Raw genomic sequence first — 19,437 nt, forward strand, 5'->3', positions numbered from 1 at the left:
CTTGCGCGTTGCGCCTCGACCTACCTCTATTGTTGATCACGTGCCTTTTGTTTTGTTTCTTTACCGACGCCCGGCAGAACCGGCTCGGATTGCGCGCAACCCTCGGGCATGGTGTCTGCTCCAGCCTCCACGACTCTTGTCATGTCTTGTGAGTTGTGTCCGGTCGATAACGCCGATTAGGCTCTCTACCTCTCACGGTGCTAGTACGAAGTAGAGCGCTCTAGCTGCGGCGGCGCGGGCGGGCGCTGCGGCTCTGGGCTGTGTCATCACTGCACACTTTACCACGGTGCACTTTACCACACTGTGCACCAGCCACTGACATTAGCTCACTCTACGAGGTATGCCACGTTGAAGAAAACAGCCTGAACCGACTCACACATGCGCCAGTGCCGTGTCACGAGTCTTTTGGAGCCTCCGCCGTTGCGTCTGCCGCCGCCTCGTAAGCCGCCGCGTCGACGTCCGCGGTGTGTGTCTGGGCACTCCCACCGCCGACGAGTCGCTCGAACTCCGCGTCGAGCTCCTGGGAAGGGGTGGGACGCGCTGTGTGCCTGCTGGGCCAAGGAGCGGGGCGAAAGCGGTGCTGGCTCGCCTCCAGGTCGAACCCAAACTCCTCGCTCGCTGCGGCGTCTGCTCCCGGGCTGCCTTGGCCGGACTGCGCGCTGCGACCGCTGCAGCCCACCTCGTCGCGGACGCGCGGGCGAGCCGCCGGAGGCGTTGCCGCCCCAGCCGATGCCCCGCCCGCCTGCGAGACCCCGAGGTAGTCGCGCTTGGCGGCGTTGGCGCTCGCAAAGTCGTTGCACAGGTCGAGCTTGGCGGTGGCCACGTGCCAAAAGTACACCTGCAGGGACCGCATGGACGCGTCCAAAAGTAGTTCAGCCGCTCCGCACACAACAGAACTAAGCCCCTTCGCACCTGCCAGAAGTCCTCCTCGCTCAGCCTGCGCGGAACCAGTCGAAAGCGAAGCTGTGCGAGCTGCGGGTCCGCCTCGAGCGCGGCGGTCGCCATGGGCAGGCAGCCAGGGAGCACCGAGCGGTGGCGGGTGGCGGCGCGGTGCTGCTCGGCCGCAGCGGTCGTGAAGAGCGACTGCTGCGCGGACAGCGCGAGGATGCGCGCCTTGAGCTCCTCCTCGAGGATGGCAAACTGCTCGGACAGGGTCTGCCACGGCGGCACGCTGCCGTCATACAGCTCTGCTTGTGCCTGCTCGGCGCGCTGGCGTGCAGCCTCGAGCGCCGCGCCGCCGCTCGACGAGCTGAAGCGCTCGATGGCCCGCTCCGCGGCGCCGAACAGGCGCTCGAAGGACATACACCCGAATGCCCGCCAGTTTTCTTCCTCGGGAGAAAAAAGAAAAAGGTGCTCGGCTTGTTGAGTGTCCCTGCCGACCCCTGGCCCTGGGACAACTCTCCGGCCTCGCCCCCGACGAGCGATGCCTCGTCCGTACCAGCAGCAGCTCGATGAGGCGGCGCCGGTGTTGAAGCGGCGCTCAAGCGAGTCGGCGCGACTGGCCAAGTTCGTGAGGACCACTTCGGAGCCGGGAGCCATCGGCGACAGGCCTTCACCCCTTCCACCCAGCCCGCCGCCGCCGCCGCCGCCGCTCAGCCCGCCGCCGCCCTCGCCACTGCAACAGGCCTAGGACACGACAAGCGATCGAGCCGGCCGTCTCTGGCCTCATCGCTGTGCTGCGCGTTCTGCTTCCGCTCTACTGGAAGATGTACGCTTTTGGGTACAGCGTGCTCTCAAAGCTGCCGACCAATGCAATGCGGATGGTCTTTGGGGCTGCACTGTGCCTCTTCGGCGGCCACTTCTTCGCCTCGGTCGCGGCGATCGAGGCGTTCCGCATCTTCGGTTGGGAGCAGCTGCGCCATCACGTTGGCATCGTCGTGGCAGAGGCCCAGTCGGTAGCGGACGCGAGCCGGAAGGACAACGACGTGGACGCCGACGAGAACGGCGTAGCCGACGTGGACGAGATGACGTCGCGCGAGCTGCTCAGACACAAGACGGCCCTCGCCATGTCCACCGTCCAGGACCCGCAGAGGCTGCAGGCGGCCGCAGGCTTCCTGTGGGTGCGGCGTAGTGGCCTTGTAGTCGTGGGAGGATAGTCGTGGGAAGATAGCCGTGGGAAGATAGCCGTGGGAGGCATCAAGCTCTCCTGTCGCAGAGCTCTCTCCTCCTCCTCAGGCCGCGTACGTGTCTGTGCTCGCGACGCTGCGCCTCGAGTTCGCGAGGACTATCTCGCTGGCGCTCGCATGCGCCGAGATGTTCGAATTCCCAATCACGCGGTGCTCCTTCTCTGCTACTCTCTCTCTCTCTCTCTCTCTCTCTCTCTCTCTCTCTCTCTCTCTCTCTCTCTCTCTTTTTCTTTTTTTCCTCTCCCTCCCTCCCTCCCTCCCTCCCTCCCTCCCTCCCTCCCTCCCTCCCTCCCTCCCTCCCTCCCTCCCCCCCCCCTTTTTCCTTTTTTTTTTTCTCCCCCCCCCCCCCCCTCCCCTCTACCCTCTCTCCCTCTCTCTGCGCAGCGCAGAGCAGCGGCGCCTCCATTCACACCTCGCGTTGCGAGCAGCTGCTTCCTCCCCGGGCTGGTCGCCCTCCTCGGCCCGGACCTTCAGCACTGGGGCACGACGATCATCCAGTCTGCCCTCGCGCTGGTCACCACGCTCGTCGCCATCTGGCTGCAGACGGTCCGCGCCGCCACGCGGGGGGAGAGGAGCGCCGCGCCCGAGTCGGCCTGAGCAGTCTCCCGCGCGGCGCGCAGGCGATCAGCGCCTTCTACGCGGCTGTGCGGGGAGGCCGGATGTTCGCTGAGGGGCTCTTCGCCCTCATGGAAGAGCACGGCCTCTTCACGGACGCAAAGGGACTGCCGAAGCTGCCCTGCTTCAAGGAGGGGTGGTCCCCCGAGGACTCGACCCTCGATGAGGCCGCCAGCGCGCCCGTCTATGCGGAATGGCCGGCGCGCACCTCGAGCCGCCCCTCCTCGTGCCGCAGGTGGTCGGCTTCACGCTCGCCGGCTGCGGCTTTCTCTACCAAGTGACTACTGGATTCGAGCTCCCGTTCCCTCTGAATCTCGTCTTCTTGCCGCTTACGGCGGTCGAGTGGCTCTTGCGGTGGCGCTCCCTCGATCCCTCTCCTTCCCGCCCCTCCCCTCTCTGCATCCGACCCCAACCTCCCTGCCGCTGACGGCGAGCGCAGTAGTCTGACGGCTAGCGGCTCCCGTGCAGGTGGCAAATCTACGTTACTGACGAGGGGTTGCTCCTTTGAGTCGAGTCTCTCGTCGGCTCGGTCGCGTCGTGTCGAGATAGACTTGGCATACGCACCGTTCGTGGGAAGGGCATCACCTTGGCAGGACACTAGCTTGTGCGCGCGAATGGCCGGAGTGGTGCATAGAGCTGCCCAGCCGCGCCCGACAGATCTCTAGCGGACTAGCGCACCACCAGCAGCAGACCAGTGACCACCACCCGCCCAGCCTTGTGCGCAATGATGCAACCACTACCAGCCCCCCCAGTGCTACTACGTCAGTACTAACTACGTCATGATTGAAGACTCACATATACACTCTCTTGTACTATCGTTTTAAACTGAACACTTCCCTGGACGGTCGGACGCGGCCTGTGGCTGTGCGTGTGGCTGTGCGCTGCCACGGGACGCCACGTGCGGGACGCGCAGGTCCAGGACCAGGTTGTTGTGGGCTTGTCCGTTGTCGTGGGTGGGCACTGACCCGTAAGACCTGCTCCACGGTTGCGGGACGAGCCTGCCTCTCGAGTGCGTGCAGTGTCGTCGCAGATGCGCCAACCATGGTCATCCAAGGTCCTTTAAGTCGACTGTTGATGCTGCCCTGCGCGTCTCGCTTGGCGGAATCCAGCGACCGATGAGCATCAACCACGCGGTCGGTCACAAGGGCACGCAGCGCCTCATCATCCTCAAACCAAGTCTCGCTATTAAAGGGGTGCGGCTGATTCCCTTCAGTGCCATTTGTCGCTTGCGATGTAGCCGCCGGTTCCCCTTTTTGTTCCCTTCGATGCCTCTCCCTCTGCAAGCCTGGCCGTGGTTCGCGTTCAGGGCACGCTTCCAGCCCTAGCTTGGCCGCAGTGCGCAGGCTGCGATTGGAGGCGAGGCCAAAGTCGGGCAACGGCTGCCCGCTAGACATGCACAGCGCTGACCTCAGGCGCGGAATCGGACCACTCCAGACTACCTCCTCCCTCACCACTCTCTGCTGCGAAGCGCTGTTGCATCGGCTGGCCCGAAAGCGGCTGCGATCCGTCTCCCGCTTAAGGCCAGCGCTGTATGACTTGTATCGTCGCCCGCCCAGTGGCCGGTTCGGGAGCCGTGCGAACGCGGATAGAGGCTCGAGCGGGTCGCCGCTGGAGGGGACTTGCAGAGCCATTCCGATCGTTACGACACCGAAAATTCTTTTCTAGTCGGTGTGCCGGTGATAGTACTAGCACGCGCCAGTTCGCACCTGTGTCGAGCCTGTCTGCTGTGAGAGAGAGTTCTTTTGTTTAAATTCTTTTCTAGTGTGAAAGGGGAGGGCTGCACCGCTGAGCCTGCCAGGGCCTTGTTACGCGGGGCCAGACGGCCAGTCGAGGCGCCACCGCCACCGACAGCCAGCCGACCCGCGCCCAGAGGAAACCGCGCCAGTCCAGCCCTTCCTTGTCGTGCCAGTGTGTGCTGCGAGAGAGGCTTGTGTTTAACATTCTTTTTGCGCGGTTCCGATCTTGACGTGGAGCCGAGGTGAGTGAAATTGGGAGAGCTCACACAGAGCGGCCGCACACTGCTCGGTAGACGGTACCCCCCCCTGCACATCTAAAGCCATGGCCGACCCCCCCCCCCCCCAGCCCCCCCCCAACAGCAGAGCTCTGCCGCTTGGGGGTGCTGGCCGATCTCTGTACAGACAGCTAGCTGTAAGCAAGTAGCCTTCCAGCGGCGAGAATTTAAAAGATCGGCACCAAAACGCCGTGGGAGGTCTCACGGCGTACCCTCCTACGCGGGCGTGCGGGCGGGCTCGCCGGGCTGGGCGAAGCTCCGAGCGGGTCTTCGAGCTCGCAGCCCGCGACGAGCCAGCATGGCTCGTCGCTCGACGGCAGCCTGCCCAGTACCCTCTCGGCATTCTGTACAGCCTCGCCGAGCTGTCTGGGAAGGCCTACAGAGACAGGGCGGGCTGCGCGCCCCTCCACGTACCACGAAGCACGATCGTGGCCCTCTTTGCCTCTATAGCGGCCGCTCTAACCACTTCGAACGCTTCCACGGCTGTCGGTGTTGGGTTCAGTCTGAGAGATGGTTGGATGGAGCACTTGGAGCACTTGTATCCGTGTGGCAAGAACCTCACCTCCCGGGCCGGGAGCTATGAAGCGCACCCTGCGGGCAGGAAGGCCGGGAAAAAGAAAAGAAAGAAGCGACAACCCAAGGGAGGGATGGGAGGACGGCACGCCGCCGCCACACACAGGGATTTTAAGAAGAGGAGTGTGGTGCGCTATCCGTCGCCCACCCTTGGCGCTTGGGCGTCTGCAGCCTTCTTCCTATCTCTCTTCGCAGTCCCTCGCCGATTCTCGCTGCAACCTTCATGCCAGCTCGCGGTCTTCCCACTCTCGTCGTTCTCTCCCTTGTCGCTTCTTCCTCTGTCGCGCCGCCGCCGTCCAGTTTTTCTTCTTTCTGGCGGCGAATCATCGCCACGCCGCAATGAGAGCGATACGACGAGAGTGCGCGCTTGGGCTACGCCGTGCGACCCCCTCCCCGTTTTAGGCCGGTCTTCAATTTTCTTCTTTCTGGCGGCATGAGCGGCGCCATCCTCCCAACCCGCCTCGCCGACCTGGCTCGGGGCGACCTGGCCTGGCTGCGCGCCTTCCTGTCTGGGCAGGGGACGCGCGGCACGTCGCTCGCGGCCCAGCTCGACGCGCGGCACGACACCGACAGGCAGGACACGCTGCTCACCTGGGCCGCTCGTCACGGGCAGGCCGAGGCGGCGCGGCTGCTGCTCGAGGGCGGCGCGAGCGTGGGGGCGACGACTGGCGGCGGCGCTTCCGCGCTATATATTGCGTGCCAGAACGGCCACCTCGACTGCGTCCGGCTGCTCCTCGAGGCTGGCGCGGCGATGGACCAGGCCAAGGAGAACGGCGCCACGCCGCTGCTCATCGCGAGCCAGAAGGGCCACCTCGAATGCGCCCAGCTGCTCCTCGAGGCTGGCGCGGCGGTGGCTCATGCAGACGCTGAAGGCCGCACGCCGCTGTACGTCGCGAGCCTGCAGGGCCATGGCCAGTGCGTCCGGCTGCTGCGCGACGCTGGCGCGGCGGTCAACCAAGCAGACGCCAGAGGCTTCTCGCCGCTGTACGTCGCGAGCCAGGAGGGCCACCTCGAGATCGCCCGGCTGCTTCTCGAGGCTGGCGCAGCGGTAAGCCAAGCCCGCAACGACGGCACCACGCCGCTGTTCATCGCGAGCCAGAAGGGCCACCTCGAGGTCGCCCGGCTGCTCCTCGAGGCTGGCGCGGCGGTGGCTCATGCAGACGCTGAAGGCCGCACGCCGCTGTACGTCGCGAGCCTGCAGGGCCATGGCCAGTGCGTCCGGCTGCTTCTCGAGGCGAGCGCGGCGGTCAACCAAGCCAAGGACGGCGCCACGCCGCTGTTCGCGGCGTGCCAGGAGGGCCACCTCGAGTGCGCCCAGCTGCTGCGCGACGCTGGCGCTGACATCAACCAAGCCAGGACCGACGGCACCACGCCGCTGTACATCGCGTGCCAGAAGGGCCACCTCGAGATCGTCCAGCTGCTCCTTGAGGCCGGCGCAGCGGTCAACCAAGCCACGCACAATGGTTTCACGCCGCTGTTCGTTGCGTGCGGGCAGGGCCACGTCGAGTGCGCCCAGCTGCTGCGCGACGCTGGCGCTGACATCAACCAGGTCGCGGAGAGCGGCGCCACGCCGCTGTTCGTTGCGTGCCAGAACGGCCACGTCGAGTGCGCCCGGCTGCTCCGCGAGGCTGGCGCGGCGGTCAACCAAGCCAAGGAGAATGGCGCCACGCCGCTGTGCATTGCGTGCTACAAGGGCCACGTCGAGTGCGTCCGGCTGCTGTGCGACGCTGGCGCGGCGGTCAACCAAGCCCGCAACGACGGCGCCACGCCGCTGTTCATCGCGTGTCAGAACGGCCACCTCGAGTGCGCCCAGCTGCTGCGCGACGCTGGCGCGGCGGTCAACCAAGCCCGCAACGACGGCGCCACGCCGCTGTTCATGGCGAGCCAGCAGGGCCAGCTCGAGAGCGCCCAGCTGCTCCTCGAGGCCGGCGCAGCGATCGACCAAGCCGATGAGGACGGCACCACGCCGCTGCTCATCGCGAGCCAGGAGGGCCACCCCGAGTGCGTTCGGCTGCTTCTCGAGGCCGGCGCAGTGATCGACCAGGCCGATGAGCAAGGCACCACAACGCTGTTCGCGGCGTGCCAGGACGGCCACCTCGAGGTCGCCAAGCTCCTCTCCTCCTACGGCGCCTCCCGCGCCGCTACGCCCTTCGGCACGCCCGAGGAGATTGCAACCGAAGAAGGCCACGCCGACCTCGCTGCCTGGCTGGTCGCCAGCCGCGGCTGGACGCCGCTCCAGCATCTCGAGGCGTGCCCGAGACTAGCGGCCGAAGGCGTGAGCGCGCTGTCCTCACGCCCATTGCCCCTCTTCCGCAGGCGCTCACCTTCGAGCGGGCGCGGGCGCTGCTGCGCGGCGGCGCCGACCCGCTCGCCGGCGCGCGTTCTGCCCTCGAGCGGGCGCGCGTCCTCTGCTCGTGGAGCGAGTCGGATCCGACCGCTGCGGCCGTCGGTTCCACGGTCGTGATCCGCTCTCTCGTCTCGCGGCCCTCGATGAACGGCAAGGTCGGCGTCGTCGTCTCCGCGAGCGCTTCGACGCGCCGCTTCGGCGTGCGCGTGGCGGGCGAGGCCAAGGCACTCGCACTGAGGCGCGCACTGCAATGTTCTCTCCCCGACTCGCCGGATCCTCTCTTTGGAAACACCCCACGCCTCTGCCCTTCCCCAGGCCGGCCAACCTGCAGCCAGCGGCCGAGGCGGTGGAGGTGGGCAGGCTCATCCTCAAGGCGGCGGAGTGGTCGCCGCAGTCGCACGAGCTCTTCCCAACAGCGGCTCGCAAGCGGGCGGTCGAGGTGCTGCGGCTGGGCTACCTGATCGCTTGGGACGAGGAGCGCTTCGACAGCCGCGAGGGAGCGGCTCCGGAGCTGGCGGACATCTGGCGCGGCTTTGTGCTGCCAAGGGTGGTGGTGCGGTGACTTCTCGCGGTTCCGCACTATGGTCTAGTTCGTCAAACCGTCCTTCTTTTTCTCTCTGTCTCTCACAACATGTGGTACGGCGCGCGAGTGCGTACCGAGCAGTGTGCGGCCGCGGCCCGCGGCTCGCACACAGGTGAAAATATTCTACAATAACGAATAAGGGCAAAAGTGGAAAAGATGAGAAAAGTATCAAAACACCCGCGCGCCGCGCCCGCGGGCGCCTGTGGTTTTTCTACCGCGGCCTTGCTCTTTTGTACGCTCTAGCTCAAAAAGGAAATCAACAGATGGGCCGGGAAATCGATGTCAACGTGCGCCAGCGCTCCCGCCACCACGTCACCAGTCGTAGGAGGATGAGTCGGAGGTGCGTCGGCCGGCAGAGCGAAGCGCCTCGAGCTCCTCCTCCGTCTCGACCGGCGTGAGGTTGAGCAGCTTGAGCCGCCTCTCCTGGTAGTACTCGAGCCCGTCGAGCGACCCGAGGGCGGCGCGCAGCTCGTTCGCCGCCGCAGAGACCGCGCGCCGCTCGGCGTACCGCACCGCAGCGCAGCGGTAGCCGACCGACTCGCGCGGCGCCTCGGCGAGGGACGCCAGGTCGAGTTGGACGTCGCCGCGCAGCTTGCCGAGCGCACTCGTGACCGCGTCGTGCCCGAGCTGCAGCGCCGCCGCCTCGTTTTGCCTGGAGACGGGCTGCTGCAGGTGCTCGCGCCAGAGGTCGTCTGCGAAGAGGGCCTGTGGGGAGACATGGGGAGATATGGGGAGATGTGGGGCCTCTCGCGCCAGGGGTCAAGAGGGCCTGCGGGGGCGGGGGGCGGGCGCTGTGGTGGTGCCGTGGACATGTCGTGGACATGTCGTGGGCATGTCGTGGGCATGTCGTGGGCATGTCGTGGACATGTCGTCGACATGTCGTGGGCATGTCGTGGGCGTGTCGTGGACATGCCGTGGACATGCCGTGGACATGTCGTGGGCATGTCGTGGGCATGTCGTGGACATGCCGTGGACATGCCGTGGACATGTCGTGGGCATGTCGTGGGCATGTCGTGGACATGCCGTGGACATGCCGTGGACATGCCGTGGACATGCCGTGGACATGTCGTGGGCATGTCGTGGGCGTGTCGTGGGCGTGTCGTGGACATGTCGTGGCCATGTCGTGGCCATGTCGTGGGCATGTCGTGGGCATGTCGTGGACATGCCTAACTGCAGGGGCGGTGTCGGCGCCTCGAGCAAGAATGCGTCCGAAGGCGTGGAGGGCGGGCCGAGGTGGACGAGGCGTAGGTAGGCGAGCAGGTCGGGCGGCAGCGGGTCCGCCTCGGACACGACGAAGCCCTGCTCCACCGCGCTCAGCCCGACCCGCTCGAGCACATCCACCTTGGCAAGAGGGGCCAGAGGGTTAGGGCTAGGGGTTAGGGTTAGGGCTAGGGCTGGGGGTTAGGGCTAGGGCTTGGGAGCCGGGGCTGGGGGTTAGGGCGGCCCGCTCGAGGACAGTGCCGTGCTGACGTGTCGGATGTGGCATGTCGTGCCACTAAGAGCACCCGCGCGCGCCTTCTCGTCGTAGTTTGGGTCGTCGTCGGCGACGCCAAAGCGCAGGCTCGCCTCTGGCGGCACCGGCTCGGCGACGAAGCCGTAGTCAAGGAGCAACTCGCCGCGCGTCGCCTCGGCGTAGCAGAGGGTGAGCGCATCCCCAGCCGACAGGTCCGCCTGCGCAGTCAGCTCGACCGCGCCTCCCTCGCCTCCACGCCCAAACAGGCCAGCCTGCGGGACGACGCGGGACCCAGGCGTGAGTGCCCCGTCTGTGCGGCGTCCCGTGCCCCCGCCCCCCCGAATTCATCTGGACTCTGCCTGCGGGCCGCGCGCTTGAAGGCTGGCGCTCGGCGAGTCGGCATGGTTGCCTAGTCCCATACCTCCAGAGTACCGAATCCAGTGCGTGGGCTCGGCTCCAGCCTCGGCGAGGCGGAATGGTTGCAGAGCTCGACCAGCGGCAGCAGCGCCGGCCTCGCCGGCTCGCCCTGCCGCCCGCCCGCCGGCACGAAGACGCAGCGCGAGAAGGCGAGCCTGGAGGTGTCGGGGAGGTGTCCAGGAAGTGTGTCCTGGAACGGTCTACGACGCAGCGCGAGAGAGCGCCCGAGTGCGCGCAGGAAGGACGCCTCGCTGAAGACCGACTCGGGGAAGACCATCGGGGAGGCCTCGAAGACGTTCTCGCGCAGCCTGGCCGCACACGCGGGCGGGCGGGGTGGGTAGGCGACAGGCGTGCCGCGCCCTTCCGCCCTCCGCCCTCTCCTACCCCCCACTCCCACTGCTCCGCACCACTCGTAGTCGGCCCCATATCTCCCCATATCTCCCCATATCTCCCCATATCTCCCCATATCTCCCCATATCTCCCCATATCTCCCCATATCTCCCCATATCTCCCCATATCTCCCCATATCTCCCCATATCTCCCCATATCCGCACCACTCGTAGTCGGCCTGCGCCGCGAGCCGCCGCTCCACACACGGCGCCGCGGTGGACTGCTCGAGCTCGGCCTGGTCGTCCGAGGGCCAGAGCAGCGGCAGGTCGTGCTGCTCCACCTGCCAGCACGCCGACGAGAGCCACGGCGCGAGGCTGGACTGCTCACCGAGCCGCTCCTCGTTGAGCAGTGCGACGGCGATGAAGGAGTAGTCTGCGAGGTAAGGCTCGAACTCGACGAGGTAGGCGCCGAGGAGCTCAGAACGCAGGGCAGACTCGGCGGTGATGGCCAGCTCCTCCGGCACGCTGAGCAGCCGATCGCCCCGCCGCACCGCCCGAGCCGCAACGAGGCCGACGCCAAGCTGGGCCGCGTCGGCGGCCTGGACGACGGACACGTCGCCGCCCTGCGACGCGACCCACTCTGCGAGCGGCGGCACCGCGGCCACCCGGGTCGCGGTCGCGGGACAGCTGGTGAGCGCGGCGTAGGCGGCGGAAGCGAGGAGCAGGAAAATCCCCAACATATTTGCCCGGGCTCCTCTTCACAGCTTGTTACCGCTCCGCGCTCGACGCCGCCGCCGCTTTCGCGCAGCAACACCTTAAACTTCATGGCCCTCCAAATTCGGGTCGGAGCGTAGCGGAGTGGGCCCCGAGTTTGAAAAATGGTGCACTAACCCCGAGAAACCCTTCGGGTCAGAGGTTACTTTTTGAGACTGGGAACCGAGCAAGTGCGCTCGCCGGTCCAAAGTGGGGTCGCGGGTGGCCATGCGAAGTGGTTTCGCGCACTGCCCGCTGTAGCCCCCCCGAGGCGCCGGAGCGTGACCGAGTGTCGCCCCATGACCCCCGGCGCCGGCCCGAGCGCTGAGACCGAATGTGAAGCCAATGCGCGTGCGCCCCAAGCGCGGCACTCCTCGGCTACGGCATGCTGACACGGATCCCTATCCTCTCAGATTGCTATCGATCGGCGATATTGGATCTCGCACGCGACGTCGACGACTGACAAGGTAAACGCACTTTGTCAATGTGCAGGTCGAGCTACAACCGTTGCGGAGCGGTTCAGCCTCGGAAGCCATACTATGGTGAGGCGGGGATTAGGTGGGAGGGCATGCGCTCGCACACATGAGTCCGGGAGAGCTCCCCGCCGGCGCTTGGTGCCCCAGCCAGCTCCGCCTTGCCGCGGCCCCTACGCAGGCGTCCAGCACCGACATCGTTTGCGAGCGTCGGGTGTTGGCTACTCTCAGCCCCGTCACCCACCGCGCCGTCACCGGCCGCTTCGCGGCGTGCGAAACGCTCGCGTCTCCGCCACCGCTGGCCACCTCCGCGTTTCCCTGCGCCGCCACCAGGGGGACGCTTGCGCCTTGCCCCCTGGCCTGACGCGCGACCCTGCGCAGACGGCGCGCTCCGGCACGGAGCAGCGACCGCCCAGGCAGTCGCTGCTCCGCCCGCGCACCGCTGCCGCCGTCGCCGCCGCCGCTCCGCCCTTTCCATCAGTGTGTCTCGTGTGTGAGAGTGTGCTGTCTGTCACGCTTGTACCTGCGAGCTGCGTCTCTCCTCCGAGGCTCAGGCTGTGTCTCCTCTCATAGATCTGTCAACGAACCGCTGTCGCACATATCTTTGAGTCAAACTCTCTCCTGTCGGTGTCGAGGCTGTCGCGTGTCGTGTGCGCGCGGCGATTGTAACCCGGGAGGCCTGCGCAGCTTCTAACGATGCACAAAAACGGGCCACACAAATGCCGTAAAGGACAGGCGCGGGGACGTGAGGAGACGCGCGGCCGACACCGCCCAGCAGCGGCTCTGCGGAGACACACACAGGAAGGCGCACGATGCGTACAGTGATCGCCTGTCATGCGCCATCACCGACGTCGGGCGGGAGAGGAGCTCCAGCCAACAGTAGTGGCGAGCCAGTTTGCGCTGCACGATGAAATAGTACTCGTGCTGACGCATCCTCGCCCGAGTCATATTCCAAATGCCCTGCGACAGCCCGCGTGCGACGGGAAGAAGAGGTGCGAGGCTGCGAAACTAAGAGCTTGATCGCGCCTCCAACGTCAGCGTCGGGCGCAGTGACGAGCTCGAGCAGCTCTCGTCGAGCAAGCTCCGCCTCCGAGCTCTCGCAGCAGCCATGCGCTTGCGCGCAGCCCAGGATCTCGCTCAGCGCCTCCGTCCTGGGGTTTGAAGCAGGTCCGCCGTAGCGCTCCACGCCTGCGCCGGCGGCGGGCGGTGTAGAAGGCCGCTCGCGATGGCTCCGTCGTGTGCGTCGACCGTCCCACCTCAAGTGGTGACATTACTCGCTGTCGCGTGGCCGCTTGGGAGCGGCGCCGACGCTGCCGTTGAGTCTGTCCGTGGCCGCCGCGTCACTCGGCACGGAAGCCTCCTTGCCGGTGGACATGCCGGGGGGGCGTGAGGGCCTGGAGGGTGACACAGACGCGCAGGGGAGCGCGCGCCGCCGAAGTGGTTTGGCGCACACCTCGACGAGGAGGGTGGCCACCCCTCGGTTCCCAGTCTCAAAAAGTAGCCTCGGTCACTCCTCATCGCAAACCCTGTCAGCAGTCCTCCTCCGGGAATGTACGTAAGAGCCACATACATTGAAAAAGGTGTGCTTGCCCTTGCGTCATATCCTCCCACAACGCCTCCCCGGCGCAGAGGGGCCCCCGGAGGGATGCTCAACCGCCCCACGCCACGCCGCTTGCGTCGGTCCAATTCCACGCTAAAAAAGAAAGAAAACAGACACCCCAAGGGAGGGATGGGAGAACGGCACGCCGCCACCACACAGGGATTTTAATTCCACGCTCGCGGGGGCCAGTTCTTATTCCCTATTTTTTTCACGCACAATGCGCGCCGCCTGAGCAATGCGCGCAAGTATATGGGGCCGGTGGCTGTTCGCTCTTCTCCTCGATGTCCACTCCGCGGCGTCCGCCGTAAACCCCGCGCGTGTCGACCGCGCCGGGCAGACTGATTGCCAGGACGCGAGCATCGGAACACTGGAGGCGGGCGAATGCGCCGACTCCGCCTCCGAGTGCGCCAAGTGGGCAGAGGCGGGCGAGTGCACTGGGAACGCCGGCTACATGAGGGACGCTTGCAGGCTCACATGCGAGCTGTGCGCCGAGGTGCAGGGCAAGGCAGCTTTGCCGCGCCACGGTGACCCGCTCCAGGCTCGAGGTGAAGGCTGGGGTCAGCTCGACGAGGAGAAGGTGCTGGGTTGGCTCGGGTGCAGGCGGCGCTCGGGGGGCTACGGCCGGTGCCAGCGACGTCATACTTCCCGCAGCCGCCACCATGACGTGCAATCCACCTCGTGTGAGTCGGGAGACGCTTGGAGCGCCGCACCGAGAATAACCCCTACCACAGCGCGAGAAGGCCGAGCTAAGCGCGAAAGGTCGAAATATAACCGACGGTTTTAAATAAATAAAGGTTTTAAATAAATAAATAAATAAAACGGACACCTCTACTAGGAGATGGGTAAAAAGGAACAGGTCCCCGCGACGGAATTTAACGAGAACGAATATCGAAAACACCTATCACAAGCCAAACGGACATCGCTCAAGACCGCCGGGCCCCGCAAGCCACGTCACTTCCTTGAGTCCTAGACCTCTCTACACTCCTATACACGTAGAGCTGTGGGCACTGTGGCACATCCTGCGCACCAGTGTGTACGTCTCTCCTACGTCAGCTGTACGAATACGTTTACGCCCCAGCATTGTAGTGTTTACGCCACTTTTTTTCGCTCCAGTCCTGCGGATCTTCTAGTAGACCGGAGGGCTACGACGCCTTCACACTCCAAGCGGCTGTGTTTACGCGCGGTCAGTGAGGAAAACAGACAGACGCGTGGCGGCGGCGCGGGACACACGCGGCCGCACGGCCCCTCCCTGCGTCCCCCCCTGCAGCGGCCGCAGTATGCCCCGTCACGGCGTCCGGCGCGTCAGCACTCGCGCGCCCGCAGCATCTCCAGCTGCGCCGCCAGCAGCTGAGCAGCCGCCTCCCTTGCGCTCGCCTCCTCCCTGCTGGCCTGCTCCGCCATCACCGCGCGGAGCTCGTCGCCGGACATGCGCAGCAGCTCGTCGCCGCCCACGCCGCGCGAGAAGAAGGCGGCGGCGAAGCGGCCGAGCCCGGTCGCCTCGAGCAGCTTACGCACCTCCTTTGCCGACCAGCCCTCGATGCACGGGTGCGCCTTTCTGTGCCTGGCGCGCTCCGCCGTCGAGAGGAGGCCGCTCCGCAGCTTGAGCTCGCCCAGCTCCATCTCGATCACCATCCTGTGCTCAGCCGACGGGATGAGGAGCTCGTGCTCCAGCTCGTGCAGGGTGAGCCCGAGCAGCCGTCGACCGTCTACCAAGCCCTCTCCAAACGCACCTCGGTACTCGTGGAGCCCCACCCGTGCAACCCACCCGCCGACGTCTGCCGTGGTCCACTCACGAGGGTCCGTCTCGGCTGCGCTGGCCGAGGAGGTGAGCAGCAGGAGGCGCACACACGCACGCATGGAGAGCTCTCTTCGTTCCAGCAACGAGGGAAGAAACGAGGTTTAGGCCCGGTGTTTGTGCCGCGTCCCGTGCCCCCGAGTTCACACAAAAACACAACCCCGGCCCCAAGATTGGCCGCTTTGTGTATCTCAAGACCTCGAGAGAAGGCCGCCCTGAGAGTTGGCTTTCTTTTCGGCGGGCAAGCAGTTCACGATCAAAAAAGAATTCCCGCCATGGTTTTTCTTATTTTCCACGCACGACACTGGTGTACCAGTGCGTGCAAGCTTTAAATTCTTTTTCCACGCGGGCCATGGCGGGCGGCGACATCCACGCCGCGGCGCTCCAGGGCGACATCGCCGCGGTCCGCGAGCTGATCGACAAACGGGACGACCGGATGGAGGCGGGCGGCTACACTCCGCTCGGGCTCGCGGTCTCTGCCGGGCACGTGGAGATCGTGCGGCTGCTGCTGCGCGAGACGGTGACCGTCGATGCGGCTGACGACGAGGGCGTCACTGCGCTGATGCACGCGGCGATGCACGGGTACGGCGCGCTCGTCGATCTCCTGCTCCTGCACGGCGCGTCGCCGCTCAAGACCCGGAACGACGGCGAGAGCGCGCACACGCTCGCTGCGCTGTATGGCCGTCCCGCCGCGCTGGGAGCCTTCTTCCGCGCGAACGGCGCGCTCGTCGAGACTCCGAACGCGCTCGGGCGCACGCCGCTGCACAACGCCGTCACTCTCCGCCACCTGATCACCATCAAGTACCTGATCGGCGCGGACCACCCTACCTCCAGAGTATCGAATCCAGTGTGGGTTCAGTCCCGTGGGTGGTGCGGTATTAGGCGCGTGGCGGGCCGACCCCACCGTCGAGGACAGAGAAGGCAACTCTCCGCTGCACCTCTGCCGAGGGCCCGTCGAGGCGCTCGTCCTGCTGCTGCACGGAAGCGCCTCCCGCCCCTCCCTCGCCGCATCCAACCTGGCCGGCCGCACCCCACCCGAGGAGGCTGCGGCGGCGGTGCGCGCTCCACCGCACCACCCACGGAGAGCCAAACCCTCACTGGGTTCGACACTCGGGAGGTATGGTACTAGGGCGCGTCGAGCGGGGTGGTGGCGGCGATGCGGGAGGCGAGCAAGGGGGAGGGGTCGGGCGCCTGGCTCAACAGCCAGAACGTCGACACACGCCTCCTCTCCTTCCTCGCCGGCTCCCCGCTCCGCACGCCTCCGAAGCAGCTGCCCGACGGCCCCTGGTTCGGGCAGGTCCGGCCCGCGCTCGTCGTGCAGAGCCTCGTGCCCTACTGCTGGGGCCTTACCCTCGCCTACTCGCTGCCAGCGGGCGCCGCCCTCCTCGTCGGCGCGCCCCCCTACCCTACCTCCAGAGTGGTCGAATCCGGTGTGGGTTCAGCTCCGTGGGTGGTGCGGTAGGCGCGCCCCTCCTCGCGGGCTGGTGGAGCCGACTCGTGCGGAACGACCGCTGCCGCGCCGGGGCAGAAGGGCTGCTGCAGGGCTGCCCCGAGCTGCGCCACTTGCTCGGCCTCTCCGACTCCTCCTCCTCGCCGAACGGGGGGAGGCTCGACCTGTGCGCGCTCTACCGCACCACCCACGGAGCTGAACCCTCGCCGGGTTCGAGACTTTGGGAGGTATGGGACTAGGCGCGCCCCCCTCGGCCTCGTCCTTGCCATCCTCTTCCTGATGGCGACGCAGGCGCTCCTCGTGACCCCGCTGCTGCTGCCGCAGAGGCCGCTGCTCTCCCTCGCATCCTATGCCGCACAGGCCCTCCTCGTCTACAACTACGTCCACGCCGTCTCGACGCCGCCCGCGATGCTGCCCGGCGCCAAGCCGGACTACCCTACCTCCAGAGTCTCGAATCCAGTGTGGGTTCAGTCCCGTGGGTGGTGCGGGACTAGGCGCCGATGCGGAGTCCGCCGCCGCGTACTGGTCTGCCCTCGAGGTGCCTCTCCCCTACCCCCCACGGTACCTGAACCCACCCTCCCCTACCTCACGGTACCCAAACCCACCCTCCCCTACCTCGGTATCCGAACCCACCCTCCCCTACCTCACGGTACCCGAACCCACGCCTCGTACTGGCCTCTCCCCTCGAGGTTAATTCGCGGCTAATTGACTGCGAATCAGCTGCTAGTTCACTGTGTGCTACCTCACTTCTCTCGTTCGAGGCTAATTGGCCGCTAACTCGCTGCGAATCAGCTGCTAATCCAAGTGCTGGTTCTCTCTCTGCCCTCTCCAGGCCCTCCCCCCGAACGCGGGCTTCCCCACCGACTTTTGCGAGCGGTCCGAGCGGAGGAAGGTCGCGCGCGCGCGCTACTCCCCGATGTGCGCAGGGATGGTGCACGTGATGGACCATGACTGCGTCTGGAAATAAGAATACATAATAATCATAGGTGCGGCGGGATGGTGCACGTGATGGACCATGACTGTGACCAGCGTCTCTTCACACCTCTAGCTGTAAACAGGTGCGGCGGGATGGTGCACGTGATGGACCATGACTGCGTCTGGATCGGGACGGTCGTCTGCGAGTCGAACCACCCCGCTTTCGTCGGCTTCCTCCTCGCCGCGGTGGCCGCAATCTGCCTCCACCTCGCCTGCCTCGCTACGGTGCAGCCGCGCGTGGTGAGGCTGTTGCGCAATACTCGTACTGATAGGAAGTCAGAATCCGAGCAGGTGCAGCCGGACGTGATTCTGTTGTTGCGCAGCTTGCTCTCGGGGACGCCAGCCACGTTCGAGGCGAGGAGAGGGAGGAGGAGGAGAGGGGAGGAGGAGGAGAGGAGGGAGGAGGAGGAGAGGGAGGGAGGGGGAGAGGGAGGGAGGAGGAGAGGGAGGAGGGGGAGAGGGAGGAGGAGAGGGGTCGCGAGAAGAGGAGGGAGGAGGGGGAGAGGGAGGAGGAGGAGAGGGGTCGAGAAGAGAAGGGAGGACAGCCATCCTCATCCCAGCCCCCCCCCCCCTTCCCCCCCCCTCGAGGCGCGCGTGCTCTGCCTCTCTGCCGTCCTCTCCTCCCTCCTCCTCCTTGGGGTGCTGCCGCTTCTCATCTTCCACCTCTGGGGCGAGAGATATAGCCGAGATATAGCCGAGATATAGCCGAGAGATCGCACCTCTGGGGCGAACCCTTCAAGAGAGAGAGAGAGAGAGAGAGTTAGCCATACCAAACAACTTTAACACTCACACGCGTCATTTGGGGCCTGGAGCCCTGTTCACGCGCGAGAGAGACGTGCAGCCCATGCAGGGTTCCCAGGTGAGAGCGAATGGCGCGGTTCACCCCTCGCACAACAGATAGCCTTCAGCGTGACGGCGAGGGAGTCGATGCCCCAGGAACCCTTTGGGAGCCTTCCTGGAATGTTCCTGTAGGCGCCCCCTTCAACGTCACGACGATGGAGTCGATGCGCTTCAAGTGAGACACCCCCCCCCCCCCCCCTTCCCCCCCCCTCGAGGCGCGCGTGCTCTGCCTCTCTGCCGTCCTCTCCTCCCTCCTCCTCCTCGGGGTGCTGCCGCTTCTCATCTTCCACCTCTGGGGCGCGCCCTTCAAGAGAGAGAGAGCTTCTCATAGCTTCTCATAGCTTCTCATCTTCCACCAGAGAGAGAGCTTCTCATAGCTTCTCATAGCTTCTCATCTTCCACCTCTGGGGCGCACCCTTCAAGAGAGAGAGAGAGAGAGTGGTAGCCATACCAAACAACTCGAACACTCACACGTCATTTGGGGCCTGGAGCCCTGTTCACGCGCGCGCGAGACGTGTAGACAGGGTTGCCAGGTGAGAGCGAATGGCGCGGTTCACGCCTCGCACAACAGATAGCTTCAGCGTGACGGCGAGGGAGTCGATGCGCCAGGAGCCTTCTTGGAGCCTTCCTGGAATGTTCCTGTAGGCGCCGCCTTCAACGTCACGACGATGGAGTCGATGCGCTTCAAGTGAGACCCCCCCCCCCCCTCCCACTGCATGTGCGTGTGCGTGTGCGTGTGCGTGTGCGTGTGCGTGTGCATGTGCATGTGCATGTGCATGTGCGTGTGCGTGTCTCTCAGCTCTCTCTCGGCTCTCTCAGCTCTCTCTCGGCTCTCTCGGCGCCTTAAGCGACGCAAACCACTCCCACACCCCGCCCCGTCCCACTCCCTCACCCCCTGACTCAGTCAATGCCTTAGCGCAAGAGCACTTTGTGCGTAGCTCCGCGAGCAACTGTAGAGCACTGTCGGCCACCGACTGTGATGAGTGGGTGAGCCTGTGAGTGAGCCCCCATAGCACAGAGTGGTGTAGGCCATTCTCGGTCGAGTAAGAACTGATGTGGAAGCGAGCAGCCTGCTGCTACGAGCTGCCTCATTCAAC

The 19,437-nt window shown here is 65.8% G+C and overlaps 9 protein-coding genes across 9 annotated transcripts; 5 read left to right on the forward strand and 4 right to left on the reverse strand.

Moving 5' to 3' along the window:
• Positions 1 to 394: 394 nt before the first annotated feature.
• EMIHUDRAFT_448731 (hypothetical protein) lies at positions 395 to 1,302 on the reverse strand (the record flags this gene model as incomplete). Its single annotated transcript, XM_005793613.1, has 2 exons — positions 395 to 838; positions 913 to 1,302. The coding sequence occupies 2 exons, from the start codon at positions 1,300 to 1,302 to the stop codon at positions 395 to 397; spliced, it is 834 nt and encodes a 277-aa protein (XP_005793670.1).
• A 67-nt stretch (positions 1,303 to 1,369) lies between these two features.
• On the forward strand, positions 1,370 to 3,555 carry EMIHUDRAFT_448732 (hypothetical protein). Its single transcript, XM_005793614.1, has 7 exons — positions 1,370 to 1,548; positions 1,625 to 2,060; positions 2,176 to 2,276; positions 2,555 to 2,672; positions 2,747 to 2,923; positions 2,977 to 3,095; positions 3,210 to 3,555. The coding sequence occupies exons 1-7, from the start codon at positions 1,424 to 1,426 to the stop codon at positions 3,247 to 3,249; spliced, it is 1,116 nt and encodes a 371-aa protein (XP_005793671.1). The 5' UTR covers positions 1,370 to 1,423; the 3' UTR covers positions 3,250 to 3,555.
• A 4,260-nt stretch (positions 3,556 to 7,815) lies between these two features.
• On the forward strand, positions 7,816 to 8,234 carry EMIHUDRAFT_199508 (hypothetical protein; the record flags this gene model as incomplete). The annotated part of the gene is made up of 2 exons (XM_005793615.1): positions 7,816 to 7,924; positions 8,008 to 8,234. The coding sequence occupies 2 exons, from the start codon at positions 7,816 to 7,818 to the stop codon at positions 8,232 to 8,234; spliced, it is 336 nt and encodes a 111-aa protein (XP_005793672.1).
• Positions 8,235 to 8,477: 243 nt separating this feature from the next.
• Positions 8,478 to 11,194, reverse strand: EMIHUDRAFT_448733 (hypothetical protein; the record flags this gene model as incomplete). Its single annotated transcript, XM_005793616.1, has 7 exons — positions 8,478 to 8,960; positions 9,495 to 9,596; positions 9,726 to 9,980; positions 10,068 to 10,109; positions 10,184 to 10,280; positions 10,350 to 10,433; positions 10,680 to 11,194. 7 exons carry the CDS (start codon positions 11,192 to 11,194, stop codon positions 8,568 to 8,570), a joined length of 1,488 nt encoding a protein of 495 aa, XP_005793673.1. The 3' UTR covers positions 8,478 to 8,567.
• Positions 11,195 to 11,659: 465 nt separating this feature from the next.
• EMIHUDRAFT_351247 (hypothetical protein) lies at positions 11,660 to 12,044 on the forward strand (the record flags this gene model as incomplete). The annotated part of the gene is made up of 2 exons (XM_005793617.1): positions 11,660 to 11,699; positions 11,862 to 12,044. A coding segment is annotated over one exon (183 nt), but the record flags the coding sequence as incomplete, so codon positions are not given.
• Positions 12,045 to 12,370: 326 nt separating this feature from the next.
• EMIHUDRAFT_199510 (hypothetical protein) lies at positions 12,371 to 13,198 on the reverse strand (the record flags this gene model as incomplete). The annotated part of the gene is made up of 4 exons (XM_005793618.1): positions 12,371 to 12,640; positions 12,714 to 12,868; positions 13,025 to 13,074; positions 13,155 to 13,198. 4 exons carry the CDS (start codon positions 13,196 to 13,198, stop codon positions 12,371 to 12,373), a joined length of 519 nt encoding a protein of 172 aa, XP_005793675.1.
• A 317-nt stretch (positions 13,199 to 13,515) lies between these two features.
• On the forward strand, positions 13,516 to 14,030 carry EMIHUDRAFT_199511 (hypothetical protein; the record flags this gene model as incomplete). Its single annotated transcript, XM_005793619.1, has 2 exons — positions 13,516 to 13,904; positions 14,021 to 14,030. 2 exons carry the CDS (start codon positions 13,516 to 13,518, stop codon positions 14,028 to 14,030), a joined length of 399 nt encoding a protein of 132 aa, XP_005793676.1.
• Positions 14,031 to 14,582: 552 nt separating this feature from the next.
• EMIHUDRAFT_199512 (hypothetical protein) lies at positions 14,583 to 14,912 on the reverse strand (the record flags this gene model as incomplete). Its single annotated transcript, XM_005793620.1, has 1 exon — positions 14,583 to 14,912. One exon carries the CDS (start codon positions 14,910 to 14,912, stop codon positions 14,583 to 14,585), a length of 330 nt encoding a protein of 109 aa, XP_005793677.1.
• Positions 14,913 to 15,427: 515 nt separating this feature from the next.
• On the forward strand, positions 15,428 to 17,492 carry EMIHUDRAFT_199513 (hypothetical protein; the record flags this gene model as incomplete). The annotated part of the gene is made up of 7 exons (XM_005793621.1): positions 15,428 to 15,547; positions 15,728 to 15,950; positions 16,024 to 16,130; positions 16,205 to 16,505; positions 16,604 to 16,691; positions 16,765 to 16,990; positions 17,358 to 17,492. The coding sequence occupies 7 exons, from the start codon at positions 15,428 to 15,430 to the stop codon at positions 17,490 to 17,492; spliced, it is 1,200 nt and encodes a 399-aa protein (XP_005793678.1).
• Positions 17,493 to 19,437: the final 1,945 nt, after the last annotated feature.

This window comes from Emiliania huxleyi (genome assembly GCF_000372725.1).
Source record: "Emiliania huxleyi CCMP1516 unplaced genomic scaffold EMIHUscaffold_10, whole genome shotgun sequence".
Lineage (NCBI taxonomy): Eukaryota > Haptophyta > Isochrysidales > Noelaerhabdaceae > Emiliania > Emiliania huxleyi.

Bases quoted from the DNA above. Each gene is read 5' to 3' on its own strand.
- EMIHUDRAFT_448732 (XM_005793614.1), top strand. From the start codon at position 1,424: ATGCCTCGTCCGTACCAGCAGCAGCTCGATGAGGCGGCGCCGGTGTTG. The intron at 2,277-2,554 runs GTGCTCCTTCTC...CGTTGCGAGCAG, and splicing joins TTCGAATTCCCAATCACGCG to CTGCTTCCTCCCCGGGCTGG. The intron at 2,924-2,976 runs GTCTATGCGGAA...CTCGTGCCGCAG, and splicing joins ATGAGGCCGCCAGCGCGCCC to GTGGTCGGCTTCACGCTCGC.